General features: G+C 52.4%; 2 protein-coding genes across 2 annotated transcripts; both read left to right on the top strand.

The window, feature by feature from the left end:
- Position 1: 1 nt before the first annotated feature.
- Positions 2-1,547, top strand: LOC136503708 (probable polyamine transporter At3g19553; the record flags this gene model as incomplete). Its single annotated transcript, XM_066498702.1, has 2 exons — positions 2-585; positions 715-1,547. Coding segments are annotated over 2 exons (1,080 nt in total), but the record flags the coding sequence as incomplete, so codon positions are not given.
- A 5,119-nt stretch (positions 1,548-6,666) lies between these two features.
- Positions 6,667-7,527, top strand: LOC136503707 (uncharacterized). Its single transcript, XM_066498701.1, has one exon. The coding sequence runs from the start codon at positions 6,667-6,669 to the stop codon at positions 7,525-7,527; it is 861 nt and encodes a 286-aa protein (XP_066354798.1).
- Positions 7,528-16,681: the final 9,154 nt, after the last annotated feature.

Below are 16,681 nucleotides of genomic sequence, written 5' to 3'. Positions count from 1 at the left end.
GGCGCTGCCGCCGCTGGTGCGCTCGCTGGCGGTCCTCGCGCTCACGGCCGCGCTCACCTACCTCAACTACCGCGGGCTCCACATCGTCGGCCTCTCGGCGCTGGCGCTCACCGCGTTCTCGCTCTCCCCGTTCCTCGCGCTCACCGTGCTCGCCGCCCCCCAGATCCGCCCGTCCCGCTGGCTCGCCATCGACGCCCGCGCTGTCGACCTCCGCGGGTACTTCAACTCCATGTTCTGGAACCTCAACTTCTGGGATAAGGCCAGCACGCTCGCCGGCGAGGTCGAGGAGCCCCGGAAGACGTTCCCCAAGGCGGTGTTCGGCGCCGTCGGGCTCGTCGTCGGCGCGTACCTCATTCCGCTGCTGGCTGGTACCGGCGCGCTGCCGTCGGAGACGGCGGCCGAGTGGACCGACGGCTTCTTCTCCGAGGTCGGGCAGCGGATCGGTGGGCCGTGTCTGCGCGTGTGGATCCAGGCCGCCGCTGCCATGTCCAACATGGGGCTCTTCGAGGCCGAGATGAGCAGCGACTCCTTCCAGCTACTCGGCATGGCCGAGATGGGCATGATCCCTGCCATCTTCGCCCGCAGGTGAAATCTCCGTCTACGAGCTGAAAGAAACAAAAAAATCAATCTTTTTAGGGAAATGTGAAGTTTCCCATCGAACAAGATACTCAATGTCTGAATCTTCTCTTTGTGAATTGGTGCTGATGAACGCAGGTCGAAGTACGGGACGCCGACGTTCAGCATCCTGTGCTCAGCGACCGGGGTTGTGATCCTCTCCTTCATGAGCTTCCAGGAGATCATCGAGTTCCTCAACTTCCTCTACGGGCTCGGGATGCTGGCCGTGTTCGCGGCCTTCGTGAAGCTACGCTTCAAGAACCCGGACCTGGCGAGGCCGTACCGGATCCCAGTCGGCACCAAGGGGGCCGCCGTCATGTGCGCCCCGCCCGTCGTGCTCATCACCACCGTCATGTGCCTCGCGTCGGCTACGACCATCATCATCAACGCCGTCGTGATCGTCGCCGGTGTCGCGCTGTACTACGTTGTGGAGCAAGCCAAGAGGCACGCATGGGCGGAGTTCTTGGCGCCCGTGCCACCAGCTGAGAGCTCCTACGGACCAACTACGGCGCCTGGCGCCGCCGACCTCGAGGATGTCCGCGCCGGGCTGCTCGCCGACGAGTCGGCAGACGAAGAAGGAAGCAAGGTTGAGTGAAGATTCGTACATGAACCCGATTGCCGTTCGGTGTACAGTAATTCCAGTGAATACATAGTGAATTCTGAATTCAGAGAATGAGCTCAGGTGATCGTGTTCACCAGAAAATTCAGAACTGCAGACCAATGAGTAGAAGTCTGAACCAGTGAACCATGAAAGGGAGAACAGATCTCAACTCAAATTGTCAAAGTTGTTTTTTGTTTTGACTTTTGAAGTGTAGTGTAATGTAGGTGTGGTGCCGGTTTGAGAAGGAGCTGTATTTTTCCAGCAAAGGACATGTAGGTTGTACTGTACTTGAGTCAACTTCATACTTCAGTAAAGTGACCAACACAGAAAATCTGTATCGTAACTATGCAGAAATGTGATCATTTGATTAGGCTGATTGTTCATCTGAATAACAGAGTATCATTTGACTTCGTATGGCAGTTTCCTGCCGGTGCCAGATCATTTGATTAGGTGAATTGTTCTTCTGTAACTTGAGCGATGGGCAGTGGAGTTCTTTAAAGATTAGGACGGTGATCAGGCATTCACGCACTTCTATCGATGATCTGCATAATAAAGTGATGAAGCAATAGACTGCACAATTCTTTCTGTTTAACAAACTGGCACGAGACCGTGCCCATTCCATAGATTAGAGAAGGGTTTGGTACGGAGATTAAAAAAACACAGCACGGCTATTTTATATTAGAAAAACAAAGCACGACTTGTTGCCACGTACTGAACCAATCCTGTTCCATCAATTGGCAAATCCGGTTTTATTACTGAACGTCTGAACCAATCTTGTTCCATTACTGAACCAATCCGGTTCCTTCAATTGGCCATGTCACAGTCACCTCCTTCATAAAACAGACCACGTGACTGAACCAGCAATTTTCATCACAAGGAGCAGCATCGCTGATCCGAAGAAAAGTTTAGATTCCACGACAACCATCACTAAGTTTTCTGTTAAGAGTGTTGCCAGACTAATATATTTTAGTTATTTATTTACCCATACTCGCTCCGATCTACTTTTTTTTTAAATGAAAAATAACGGACTCAGGCGATACTACTCGCTTCGGCTCACTGGAGTTGCTCGCACTCCCACCTGTTGGGATGTGGGTTTCACTCGTCTTCGAGCCGTCCCAGGCCTTCCTCTTCGGAAGCCTGAACTTCATCGCCAACCGGCTCGGAGTACTACACCTCCGCGAGGAGACACTCGTTCCGGCGCCCGTCGGAGGGGCACCCTCCATCGGCTCCGGGACGCACAACGACTACAACGACGAGGCGTCTGTGCTTCATTACGAGCAAACTCTCTGCTCAAACCCCGTTGTGAGTAATGTATAAATTGTTATTTACTCGTCATTTACTATCTTCCGTCAATTATCCGGAGGAACCGCGTTGTCCGTACCGCAACCACCGCACGACCGGTTCCCCTACGGTCTCGCGTCCTCCGCGGACGCATATGCCCGGGGGCTCCGAAAAATGCTGACGCCGCCCCCTTTCACATCTGAATTCGTGGGGATGGCGAGCTATTCTCCCACCTGTTTCTACGAACTCCTGGATGACGAGGCTGAGAGTGACGGCTCCAGGATCGGCGACGTGGCGCCTAGCCACCAACCGTCCTGGGAGTGCGCTATGGCGGACGCTCCGGGGCAGCCACCGATAGTTGCAGAGTCTGTGCAGACTCACACCCCTCCGGACCTGCGTGCAGGGGCCCTCGCGCTGGAGCAAGGGCACGCCGAGGGGCTACGACAACGGCGGCAGAACCATCCGTTGCCTGCGCCGGCGCGCTCAATACAGCACGTTGCACCCCATGCGCATGACCCGGCCGGCGGCGCTCGGGGTCGCGCCCGCCAGGTCCAGCGCGACATCATAAACGAGGGGAAGGACCCCCCACAATTCACTCGGACTAGCTAGAACATCGTTGCTGCGGCAATGCTTCTGCGCGGCGTTCCCAAGCCCGTTGACCCCAAGGAGCGGGCGGTCTACCGAAACCTCCGGGCGCTGGAAGAAGCCGCCGTTGTTTAACAAGCGGAAAGCTCCGCGTCGCGACTCCGACACACGCCTTCTCTCCCCACTGGGGGAGTGGGGACGCGCCAGACGGATCGCTCTATCCACTCACCACTACAGCCGTCAGCCGCCAAGCGCGGCTCGAGAGGCAGCGGCTGCGCCACGGTCCGGCCTGGCGCCTGCTCCACACCCACCGCCGGTACGCGAGCAACCTGGTTCGCACCAAGACACTCGCAACGTCATCAGCAACCGGCATCACGCCCGTCATGATGATGACGCCCACCGAGCGGCAGTGAGGGCAGGCGACACGGGCCCTGGCCGATCCACCGAGGGGAGCGGTGAAACACGCCCCAGGCATGATTGCCGACTAGATGACCGGAGTCCTAGCCCCGAGGGCCCAGGACCACGGACCTTTGGCTGACGCATCCGGAGAGCGCCGTTCCCGTAGCGCTTCCGACCGCCCACCAACATAGCCAAGTACACCGGGGAGACGAACCCAGGTATTTGGCTTGAAGATTTCTAGCTCGTCTGTCGAGCCGGGGGTGAATGATGACCTTTTCATCATTCAGTATCTCCCCATCTGTGTAGGGGAACATGTTCGAGCATGGCTCGAATTCCTCCCGCACGACAGCATCCGCGACTGGGCAGACCTCAAGAGGGTCTTCTTTGGAAATTTCCAGGGGACATATGTCTGCCCTGGTAACTCCTAGGACCTCAAGAGCTACCAGCAGGAGCCCAACGAGTCCCTGCGGGATTACATCCGCAGGTTCTCCCAACGATGCAACTCCCTCCATGATGTCGTCGACGTGGACGTCATCAGCGCATTCCTCTCCGGGATGACCTGCGAGTCCTTGATCCGCAAGCTTGGCTGCCTGAAGCCCCGTACCACCCGCGACCTGCTCGACGTCGCCACTAACCACGCCTCTGGCGAGGAGGCAGTTGGAGTAGTCTTCAACGGAGGCCAGGACAAAGGCAAGGCCAAGCGCATGGACTAATACGAGGGCCCCTCCACGTAGAGGGGCAAGAAGAACAAAAAGGACCGACACCGATCGGACAACACCGCGTTGGTTGCCGCAACTGACCGCACGGGCAAGTAGCCCCAACAGGGCCTGTTTGACCACTTCAACAAACTCATGGATAGCCCATGCACCAACCACGCCTACCCCGTCAAACACCTCTACAAGGACTATGGGCTCCTCAAACGTTTCCTCCGACAGGCCGGCGGGCCGAAAGAAGGAGATGGCAAAGAAGCAGCAGCTAAGAAAGGAGGAGCGGCGGGCAAGGACGGAGACAGCTTCCCCAACCCTAAGGAATGCATCATGATCTTCGGCGGATCCGATGCCATCTAGACCAAATGCTAGCACAAGGTGCGCTATAGGGAGGCATGCGCCGCCGAGACGATCGTCCCCTTCTTCGTTAGCTGGTCAGAATCTCCGATCACCTTCGATCAGAGGGACCATCCCTCCCACGTCGTGAGACCGGGACGCTACCCGCTCATCGTCGACCCCATCATCCGCAAGAAGCGCCTCACCAAGGTGCTGATGGACGGGGGCAGCGGCCTCAACATTCTCTATGTCGACACCCTCGACGCCATGCACATCCCCTGGTCGGAACTCTGCCTAGCGGGTTCTCCCTTCCATGGGGTGATCCCAGGAGCATAGGCATACCCACTCAGGCAGATCAATCTGCCCGTCACATTTGGCAACCGAGCCAACTTCCACTCGGAGGTCCTCACCTTTCGAAGTGGTGGACTTCCCAGGGTCCTACCACGCCATCTTGGGGCGGCCATGCTACGCTAAATTCATGGTGATCCCCAACTACACCTACCTCAAGTTGAAGATGCTGGAACCGAACGGCGTCATCACCGTGAGCAGCGCCTTCTCGCACTCCTTCACGTGCGACCGCGAGCATTTCGAGCTCGTCACCACGGTCATCAACTCATCTGAGCTCCCGCGGCTCGGGGAGTCATTGACCTCAGCAGTCCCAGACTGCAACAAACCAACCTCCTCGACGGCCTTCCGCCTGCTCTAGGAAACCAAGGGGTAGGAATCAACCCCACCGACCCAACCAAGATGGTGCGGATCGAGACCCAGCTCCTGACCAAATAGGAATACGAGCTCGTCGACTTCCTGTGCGCCAATCTTGATGTCTTCGCATGGTAGCCTTTTGACATGCCAGGCATACCATGGGAGGTCACCGAGCACGCACTACGCCTCATCCCGGGCTCGAAGCCCGCCAAGCAGCGCCTGCGCCGCTTCGACCATGAGAGGCATAGGGCCATAGCCCATAGGCGAAGAGATCGCCAAACTCCAGGCAACCGGATTCATCAGAGAGGTATTCCACTCCGACTGACTCGCCAATCCTGTCCTTATTAAAAAGAAGACCAGGAAATAGAGAATGTGCGTTGATTATACTGGCCTCAACAAAGCGTGTCCAAAGGATCACTTTCCTTTACCACGCATAGACCAGATAGTCGACTCCACCTTGGGTTACGAGATCCTCTCCTTTCTGGATGCCTACTCAGGCTATCACCAGATCATGATGAAAGAGTCCGATCAGCTCGCAACCTCGTTCATTACCCCGTATGGTTCGTACTGCTACGTAACCATGCCTTTCGCCCTGAAGAACACTGGCGCCACCTACCAAAGGTGCATGCAGCAATGCTTCACTGACCAAATCAACCCACTCGATTAGCCTGATCAAGCCGAGCAGTCAAAACCAACAATCGCCGTCTATGTTGATGACATAGTGGTCAAAATGGCTCAAACTTGCGACCTGATCGCAAACTTGGCCGCGATATTCGTGAACCTCCGAAGGTTCAACATCAAGCTGAATCCCAAAAAATATGTTTTCGAGGTTCCAAAGGGGAAGCTGCTAGGATACATTGTGTCCGAGCACGGCATCGAGGCCAACCCCAAAAAAATCACGGCCATCTCCAACATACGCCCCATACGCAACATCAAGGATGTGCAAAGGCTCACCGGCTATCTAGCTGCCCTGAACCGATTCATCTCCCGACTTGGCGAACGAGGGATGCCACTCTACATGCTCCTCAAAAAGACGGACACCTTCGTCTGGACTAAGGAAGCTCAGCAGGCTCTAGAAAGCCTCAAAGCGTCCCTAACGTCGGCCCCGATCCTCATCGCTCCCGAACGGAGAGAACCCCTTCTCCTCTACGTCGCCGCCAGCAACCATGTGGTAAGCGCCGCCCTGATCGTCGAAAGGGAGGAGCCAGGACACCACCTTAAGGTCCAACGGCCCGTATACTTCATCTTGGAAGTACTCACCGACCCCAAGGTCTGATACCCTAGGTGTAGAAACTCCTATACGCCATGCTAATGGCGACCCGGAAGCTCCTGCACTACTTCACCGACCACGAAGTCGTGGTCGTCACTTCATACCTGCTTAGGGACATCATCCGCAACCGCGACGCCGTGGGATGGATCTCCAAATGGGCACTCAAACTCATGGGCCACGACATCAGGTACATCCCCCGTACCGCCACTAAATCTCAGGCTCTCGCGGATTTTGTCACCAAATGGATAGAGGTGCAGCTACCGACCCCGGACGTCACCCACGAGTACTGGACAATGTACTTCGACGGGTCCATAATGGCGCTCGACTCGGGGATTGGAGTGGTTCTGATCTCCCCGAACGGGAGTAGGCTCCGATACGCCATCTGCCTCCACTTTTCAGCCTCAAACAACACCATGGAGTATGAGGCCCTCATCAACGGACTACGCATCGCCATCGAGCTCGGTGCTACGCGACTCTATGTTTGCAGCGACTCAGAGTTGGTCGTTGATCAGGTCATAAAGGAGTCCTCCTGCAAAAGCCCCCTCATGGCAGCATACTGCCAAAAGGTGTGTAAGCTCAAGGATAAATTCCAGGGGATCGAGCTGCATCACATCCCTCGAAAGGACAACGATGCCGCCGATTTTCTTATAAAATTGGCCTCCAGATGGGATCCATCCCCATGCGGGGTCTTCATCAACAACGTCCATGAGCCGTCTGCTCGCATCCTAGAAGGTCCGATCCAGACACATCCCGATGCCCGACCGGCGCCCGGGGGCTCTGAACCCGACGCCAAGCCAGCGCCCGGGGGCTCCGACCCCAATGCCAAGCCAGCGCTCAGGGGCTCCGACCCTAGTACCTTCATCGTGCTCGTTGACAAACTCTACAAATGGAGTCCATCAAGGGTGCTCATAAAATGCATCCCCACCAACCAGGGGAAGCAGCTCCTCCTCGAGGTCCATGTCAGGATTTGCGAACATCACGTGGCCCTAAGGTCGCTGGTCGGAAAAGCCTTTCGCCAAGGTTTTTACTAGCCCACCATGGTACGAGATGCAGAGGAGGTCGTCCGTAGGTGTGAATGATGCTAGTTCTATGCTCGGCAAACCCATTTGCTGGCATAGGAGCTCCAAACCATCCCCATCACCTGGCCGTTTGCGGTCTGGGGCCTCGACATGGTGGGACCCCTCAAAAGGGGCCCAGGCGGTTTCACTCACCTACTTGTAGTAGTCGACAAGTTCACCAAGTGGATAGAGGCCAGACCCATCACCAACATCCGCTCGGAAGAGGCGGTCAAATTCTTCCTCGACATCATTTACCGGTTCGGCGTTCCTAACTACATCATCACTGACCACGTGACTAACTTCATCAGGAAGAAATTCCTGGACTTCAGTGATGGATACGGCATCAGAATCGAATGGGCCTCGGTCGGACACCCATGTACTAACGGTCAGGTCGAACGTGCCAATGGCATGGTCCTCCAAGGACTCAAGTCACGCATCTTCGACCGAGTCAACAAGTATGCTGGACGATGGGTTGCAGAGGTCCCAGCGATCCTCTAGAGCCTAAGAATGACCCCAAACCGATCCACAGGGTTCACACCCTTCTTCCTAGCCTACGGAGCTGAAGCAGTGCTGCCCTCCGACCTCAACCATGGTGCCCCAAGAGTGAAGGCTTTCAACCACGACAGAGCCACGGAGGCTCAACAAGACGCAGTCGACCTGCTCGAAGAGGCCCACGAAACGACCGTCATCTACTCCGCTCGCTACCAGCAAACTCTCCGCAGGTACCATGAAAAGAAGATCAGGGGGAGGATACTCGAAGTCGGTGATCTTGTACTTCGGAGGACCCAATCAATGAAGGAAAAACACAAACTCTCTCCACCATGGGAAGGACCCTATACAGTGACCGAAGTGATCTGACCAGGCACCTACCGACTGGAGGATGACAACGGCAACGTTCTTACCAACACTTGGAACATTGAATAGCTACGTCGTTTCCCCCCTAAATTTGGTCTTACCGCTTTTTAGTCAACACTTGCTCCTATAAAGCACCCTAGCCCGAACACTTTTAGCCCAGGTCGCATGGGGGCCCCATGAGGGTAAAATAGTAAATACTACCTCTCTTTTACTATCACATGGTAACAACTTTGTCCCCGAACGGAAGCGCATTCCATTGCTTTGATTGCCCTATGTAACTTTATTCTTACTCCTAACCGAACACACCCCACCATGACCTACGGTTACGAGCAACCGAGCCCCGCGGGCCATGCCCAGGTTCTTAAAAGCTGCAGCCTACGGAACTAACGGGCAAGTCAAAAAAGAAAGGATAAAAACAAAATCTATGCTAGGATAAAAAACAAGGAATGGATAGTGGTTCTGTCACAAAAATAGAACTGATGTATTCATTGATACACAAACTATTCACACGGGGGCTCACCCACGAACTCAACTATTACATTTTCTAACTACTTCTACTCCAAATACTACTACGACCGCTCGACGACATCGCCTGATGAAAAAGGAGAGACCACGGCACACGCCGCCGGACATAACCACCACCACAAGGGCCCCGTCCGGTTCCGCTCCCTCAACTTTGGCGAGCACAATGGGTACCTCAAGGGACCCGCCCGATTCTGCTCCCTCGACTTTGGTGAGCACAACGGGTACCTCAAGGGACCCACCTGGTCTGCTCCCTCGACTTCGGTGAGCGCAACGGGTACCTCAAGGATGTCGCACCCATAGATGCTTAGCAGAAGAGCATGGAGCTCTTGACCTTCTCATGCAGTCGAGGCAGCTCTTGGGCAGGGATGCTACCACCGAGGCACGGAACCCTCCACCAGCATGATCCTAGGCAACTTCCCCACTGATAAGGCTCGCCCGGTGAAGATCCACCGGAAAGAATCCACACACAGACCCATCCCGAAAAAGGCCTTGTAGATGAATCCACCGTGCCACCTCCTTCGGCGGAAGCCGCCTCTTCTCAGGCAAAGACAGCCAGCACCGCCTCGGGCAGCCTCCAGCTCGACATCACACTCCAAATTCACGAAAGGGTCTATAAGTCCTCCCCCTCGCTTACCCTCTCTCTCACTTAGGAACCGCCGCGGCATACAGGCACTCTCGGTGAGGAGGAAGAAGGAAAGGCAATAGTTGGAGAACATGCAAAGGACTGCGACGAGAAGCCCTCTCCCTCCCCCTATTTAAGGAGGAAACGCAATAGCTAAAGAGGGGTAAAAGATCAGAGCAAAAAACTCTCTCCCTTCCCCCATTCAATGCGGATGGGAAACGATGGGACGCACCCTGACCGATGGGACGCACACTAACCGACGGAACGATGCCTAGTCAGACGGAACGACGCCTGGTCCGATGGGACATGGCCTGGGTATGGCCCACCACTACCGCACACCGGGCGTAGAAACCAAAGCGTCACCATGCGTAGGCAGCTCTCTGCCTCCCCAGGTAGGACTTAGAAAAAATCCAAAACAATGGGATCTCCGCCAGGAGAGACCATCGGGCTTCCTAAGTCGATCGAACGGCTCAGAAAAACACACCGAGAGATAGGTAAGGAGCAAAGGGACACCCCATGTAGGCCATGCCGACTCCGTCACGAACAACGACCGTGGGTCCTGGTCGGACATTTCTGATTGGAGCTCTTCAAACCCCATCACTCGAGTCATCAAGGTAACACTACCGACCCCCGCTATTTCTTTATTTAATCATTCATACACACATTCATTCCATATGCCCGTGCCCCTCGGATGATTCGGGCCCTGAATCGCCCGGGGGCTCAGGAACTAAAGCATCGCACATGCGGCAAAATGCATTTCAACGCTCTATGTTGCACCACGAAGTGGCAGTTGCCTCGTTCAACACGAGCAATGACCAACCGAGGTTCGAAGGCCGACCCATGAAGGGCTCGAGGTCACCCCACATCAAACAGAGCCAGGGGAGAAAATGCAGATGAGCCCTAAGCGGCCCTCACCCAGTCTGCCCTAAAGCAGACAGGGTCATCTCAACCTTCTCGTTCGATCCTAAACCTCTCGCCAAGCCCACAGAATCTCCATCGAGGGGAGGCCAGCAGACCACCCGGGTCGGTCTCCGGAATGACCCAGGCATCTACCGGGTTGTAGGTAAAGGAGCAGTGAAATGTCACAAGAGGGCTATGCTGACCCCGTTATGAACGACGAACCCAGATTCCACTCGATCATACCCGTTAGCGAGCTCACCGAGCGCGTCACTCGAGCCCCGAGTGATCGAGGCAAGCGACAAAGCTCAGTCCCTCCGGTTGTGAGAAACTGAGGATGGGGGTAATGCACACCACTCAAACCAACCCCTACCAAAGCCCTACCGAAAACACCTAGGTCTGCAACCCCGAACTCGCCCTATCCATCGGTTATGCTTTAAACTACACACCAAACGCCTGGGTCTACGACCCCGAACTCGCCCCATCCATCGCCTACGCTTCAACTGCACACCAAATGCCTAGGTCTATGACCCTAAACTCGCCCCATCAGGATCCACAACTCCGACTCGCCCGATCCCATGGCGCGCACCGATGCCAGGATCCGCGGGCTCGGTCTCGTCTGATCCCTAAACTAACTACCTGGGTCTATGACCCTGAACTTGCCCCATCAGGATCCACGACTCCGACTCGCCCGATCCCACGGCGCGCACCGACACCAGGATCCGCGGGCTCCGTCTTGTCCGATCCCTAAACTAACTACTTGGGTCTGTGACCCCGAACATGCCCCATCAGGATCCACGACTCTGACTTGCTCGATCCCATGGCGTGCACTGATGCCAGGATCTATGGGCTCCATCTCGTCTAATCCCTAAACTAACTACCTGGGTCTGCCACCCCGAACTCGCCCCATCAGGATCTACGACTCTGACTCGCCCGATCCCACGGCGCGCACCGACGCCAGGATCCGCGAGCTCTGTCTCGCCCGATTTCTAAAAAACTGACTGCCTAGATCCCACAACGCGCACCGATGCTAGGATCCACGAGCTCCGTCTCGCCCGATCCCTAAAACTAAACTGCCTCAGCTGCGCAACGACACCTTGGTTAAACAAACTCCGTCTCAACTAATACACACGCGCACACGCCCGCTGACAAAAACCCCAGACGATTCTACCCGAACCATCAGGTGGCTCGGGGGCTACACCCGCGGGTGCGCTCGTGCGCACCCACCGCCAAGACAAAAATCCCCCAGACGATTCTACCCAAATCACCCGGGGGCTCCTGTCGGGTTCATAAACCTAGGGTCCCTCGCGGACCGGCTTCCTAAACAAAGGCTCGGCCTAGCGGGCAACATTGCAAACAAACGCGCAACTCATGGGCCGGCCCAAGTACCTAAACGATAGGCCGAAAGGGCGATCCAATCACCAACCAGAAGGCCTGGCCGAGGAGGAACGACACCCGCTTCAGACTCCGGCCCACCTCTCTGATCAGAGCACTCGCTTCGGTCTGCAGCCCGCCTCCGGACGGCCTCTCAGACCGGAAGGCCTGGCCAAACACCACTTCCGACTCTGACCCGCGTCTCCGACCGGGGATACGGCAAAACCCCTGCTCACCGCTCTTCTCCGACTAGCGCGATCAGAGCCAACTGGGACCCGACTGGGGACGCTCGCTCGGTAAGAACTAGGAGACGGACGGAGAAAGTAAGGCAGGGCGCACAAGTCAAACCATAATACCGGGGACCGTACCCTATACACCTGTAGAAATAGTACTCTGCGACCTCCCTGACATGACAGAACCTAAGCAGTGTTGTAGGCGCCGCACATTTTCCCTTACAATATTGTAGGCGCCATTAACTCACATACAGTAAGGCTACCCCCACATGCCTCTGGACATCGACAGTGTTGTGGGCGCCGGCATTTATCATACCAAGAGAACATGGTAAGACCCCTTGCGTACATTCAGGTATCAACAGTGTGGCAGGCGCCAACGTCTGCCATACCCGAAGAAGACAACACAACATCCCACGTGCATCTGACATTCAACAGTATTGTGGGCGTCTACCATCATCCTATATCCACCGGCGTGGGCAACAAGGCTTAGTAAGCATACGTACTCTCTCCCTCTCACTTATAAGGCCACCCCTTTATCTATAAAAGGGGATGCGCTCTCTCCCAACAAGTAAGTTGATTCAGATTCAGATTCATTAGATCTATCAAGTTCACTACTACACAACAGCAGAAACCACCAGATTCAAACCACGAGTACACGCTCGAACACTTAGCTCATAGCGGGGCTCCCGTCACTCTGGGCCCTTCGAGCGGAGTCCGACCAGACCTCTTGAACCCCCATCTTTCTCCTTCTCGTTTGTAATCCCACTGTAAACTTCGAGCACCTGGGCTCAGAAATAAAGTCACCGACCGACTCAAACTGGACGCAGGGCACGTTGCCTGAACCAGTATAAACCCTGTGTCATTGAGTGCTAGGCCACCTCCGATTACAACTTACGACAAAACTATAAATATTTACGTGTTGATCACTTTCTACACCGACACATTTTATAATTTGAAAATGAGGGAGTATATTATAAAATATGTCATATTATTTTTTTTAAAAATAAAGTTTCTTTAGATCCCTACCTAAGTTATGCACTTAATCAAAATTTAATTTAATAATATTTATTTAATATTATAAATGATATTCCCTCCATTCTAAATTATAAGTCGCTTTTACTTTTTTGGTTCATCCATTTTGCTATGTATTTACACATAATATTATATCTAGATGCATAGCAAAATAGATGTATCAAAAAAATCAAAGCGATTTATAATTTGGAACGGAGGGAATATTACTTTTGTACCGTTTGAGTCCTAAGGTGTACAGTTCATGAAATATGAAACAAAGTTGGGCTTTTTACCTGTGTGCCATTATAAAAGATCCAAATGACATACGTACCATTAAAATTTTGAAAAGTTTCTTAGTACCCTTATCTAAAGTTTCTTTTACCTATGTACCACTTCCGTCTATTTTGCCTCTAACAGTAGCTAACGGCCAGTGGAAAAGACGCTTTTGCCCTCAGTTATAGAATGCATCAAAATTTTTATTCTTTCCTCATATGCCACTGTAACACTTCCTGTGATCCCAAAAACTACGCATTTTTCTCTATACCATTATGAAAAATTCACGGTAACAGCTTGTGTGTGCACGTGGTAAACTTTAATAATTATAATAAATTTGAAATGCATCCAAAATACTCGATAATTACGACAACCACAATAAACATTTAAACTAAGTACATTCAGGCATAATAGAGGTCCAAATTTATCATGACGTGCATAGTCAGCTTGATTACTGAATCAAGTTTGCACACAAAAGATGGTCACATTGACCTCATTGCTAGTTTAAACATTGTCTGGTCACTACAAAAGTATGCCACAGAGATGCAAACTCATTACAGATCAAGTTTTTTCTTGCTTCTAGTTCCCATGGCTGGACTAGAAGGGGAACTAGGGGCCTTGCTGCAGGTTGACATGGCTGGACTACCCTTGTTTGGAGTCAATTTTTTTGAAATGACCCTCTTCTTCTTATGCTGGTGCTGACTTGCACTCTTGTCAACTGTGTGTTGTTCACTTGATCTTGAAGGGTCTAGATGATTTGATCCTGTTCCAGATCCTCTGAAAAAAGAGACATGAGTACAAAACAGTTGGCTTATCAATTAAAGTGGTGAAAAGACAATTATAGAAAATTAGCTTACCTCACGGAGGGGTCACTAGCCTCAGTAGTTGAAGTATTGGAAGTACTCTTTTGTTTCTTCACACGAGTTGATGAGGATGATTTGTTCTTCCTTTTCTTTGATAGATCCACAACAGTAGGTAGAACTGGAAAGGCCATCCTTTGTGGTGCTGCAAGCACAATGCTAGTCTCAGTAGTAGCTAGTTCTATCTTATTTTTCTTCTTTTTAGGTGGACCTCTGCATGGACAGATAGGTTAGAAACAATGTAAACATCCAATAATTATAGTCTCAAATACATAAATGATAACAGACAATGGATATAGCCTCAGAGTATACTGGGCAAGCAAACAGTCAAAATAACAACAAAGTCTCACTATGAAATAACATACTATGAATTGGGGCCGTGTAGATCAGTAAGGGCAGAAGCAGAGTTGGGATGATCAAGCCCACAGCATAATCTGATGATCAAGTTCCATGGTTCTATGCCCCATATGTCAGGTTAGGTACAAAGGTTACTGACACTATCATTATGTTCCTCAAGTTATGCAAGTTTGTGTCTAGAATGTACTTGAACTACAACTTAGAAGACAAAGGCATTGCCATTTGCACGAGCACAAGTAGAAGCAAGACTTGCTGCGAACAGAAATGGAATAGGAACATGGTCTTCTACCACTAAAGGAAATAATTGCAAAATAAATTGGCACTATAAAAGGAAATAATTGCAGAATAAATTGGCACTTCTATGTTACCTTTCAGCAAGCATTGCTGCTATGTCTGCTGGGTCACCATCCTTACAAGTGTACCAATGATGTCCATATTGCTGACAGATCAAACACTGATGCCTACCCTTGCCTCCTTTGCTGCCACCCTCTGCTACGCCCTTGTATCTATTTTGCCTTCTCCTACCAGCCGTTGACTTCAACAATGTACATTAACTTTATCACTCATTGTCGATGCATGAAGCCTCCAGTTACAACCATCTTCCACTCCCGCGTAGTATGCCCGATACCTCCCTAGTTCACTCTTTTCAATGTTATACTCAAATTCTTTCTTGATAGCATGTGTTGTAAGAGCCAACTTAAATTCAGACATGTTTGGATATACGCTCCCTACTTCCATAGGAGGGTCATCTTTGTTGTATGCAACTTGAGGCATGTCAGATGGCAATCTATCATTAACAATCTCATCTACCTCATCATCCATATCGGAGTCAGACATAGAATCAGATTCAGAGTTTGAACCTGAATCATAATCTTCATCTTTTTTGTCAGTTATGTCAACATTTGCATGAGAAGCAGGTACTATGTCAAGGTATAAACCCTCTTCATCAACCCCACATGTTCATTCTCTGGTTCAGGATTCTTAAGATAAGTATCCTCAGCATCTACCATGTCATCATCTGGTTCTGTAGCAGTCCCAGTTTGGGTTGCTTTGCTAGGTTCTACATAGCTAGGGGCTGGCATTGATGGGGTGCATGGGATGTCAACATTGTCCCATAGTGGGATTTCTGGTGGATCAACATCAGGTTTATGATATGCAATTGACATGCAACAACACTTGGAGCTCATATGTTTCGCGAACATATGCATTAACTCTTGGTCTGAATGAATTTGTATGTTGGACTTGCTATCAGCACAGAAATAGAACAACTTCACTACATCACCATACTCGCAAGGAAACTGATCTAGAATTTCATCAACAAGGTCTTTAAAATTTGTGATGTCTAAATCAACAACTTTATTAATGCCATACCATGGTCCTCGCATAGTTGGACTAATTATCCTGATTTCTAGATTGAAACTGGTCTCGATGTCATTCCTACACATGAACAAATACGATTTACTAACATCTATGCAGTTCAATTCAGTCCAAACAACACCAAAACATGGAACTAATATATGCATTTGAGGAAGAAAAGGGATACTCACCCATCTGGAAGCCAAGCTGGTCATCCGTCCACCATCTTTTATGAATCTACAACAATTCCTCCCTCCTCTGCTCCTTTGGTCCTCAGGATGCGCCTCCACTGGTCCTCTGCTCCTCAGGGCCCGTGAGCCCGCCTGCCTGCTAGCTTCTTGGACGTCTGCGCCAGCGAGTCCCACTCCTTGCTGAGCTTAATCTGCACCCACAATGTTGCAAGCACCAAGTTCAAAAACCCAAACGCACGCAGACGCCAAATGCGAACAGATTGAGCGGGGCCAGCAGCTCCGGGCACTCCACGACCCACATTGTCCTCGAACGCGGCGCGGAGCCTGGCGTTGGTCTCCTGCAGCGCGGTGTCGAGCAGCGCCACCCGCTCCCGGAGCTCGGCGTTCTCGCGGTCCTTGGCCGCGGCCTCCGCCCGCAGGCGCCCCGCCTCCCGCTCTAGCCCGAACACCTGCCCCGCCACCGCCAGCCCGGTGATGCGGCAGCAATCTCTCATTCCTAAGCATTGGGCGCGTGAGAAAGGGGAGGCTTCACCTTCTTCGCGACAGGCGGCATCGAACCGGCGGGGCTGGCGA

The sequence above is a fragment of the Miscanthus floridulus genome, chromosome 14 (assembly GCF_019320115.1).
Source record: "Miscanthus floridulus cultivar M001 chromosome 14, ASM1932011v1, whole genome shotgun sequence".
Taxonomy (NCBI): domain Eukaryota; kingdom Viridiplantae; phylum Streptophyta; class Magnoliopsida; order Poales; family Poaceae; genus Miscanthus; species Miscanthus floridulus.
This window is presented reverse-complemented; position numbering and strand designations above follow the sequence as displayed.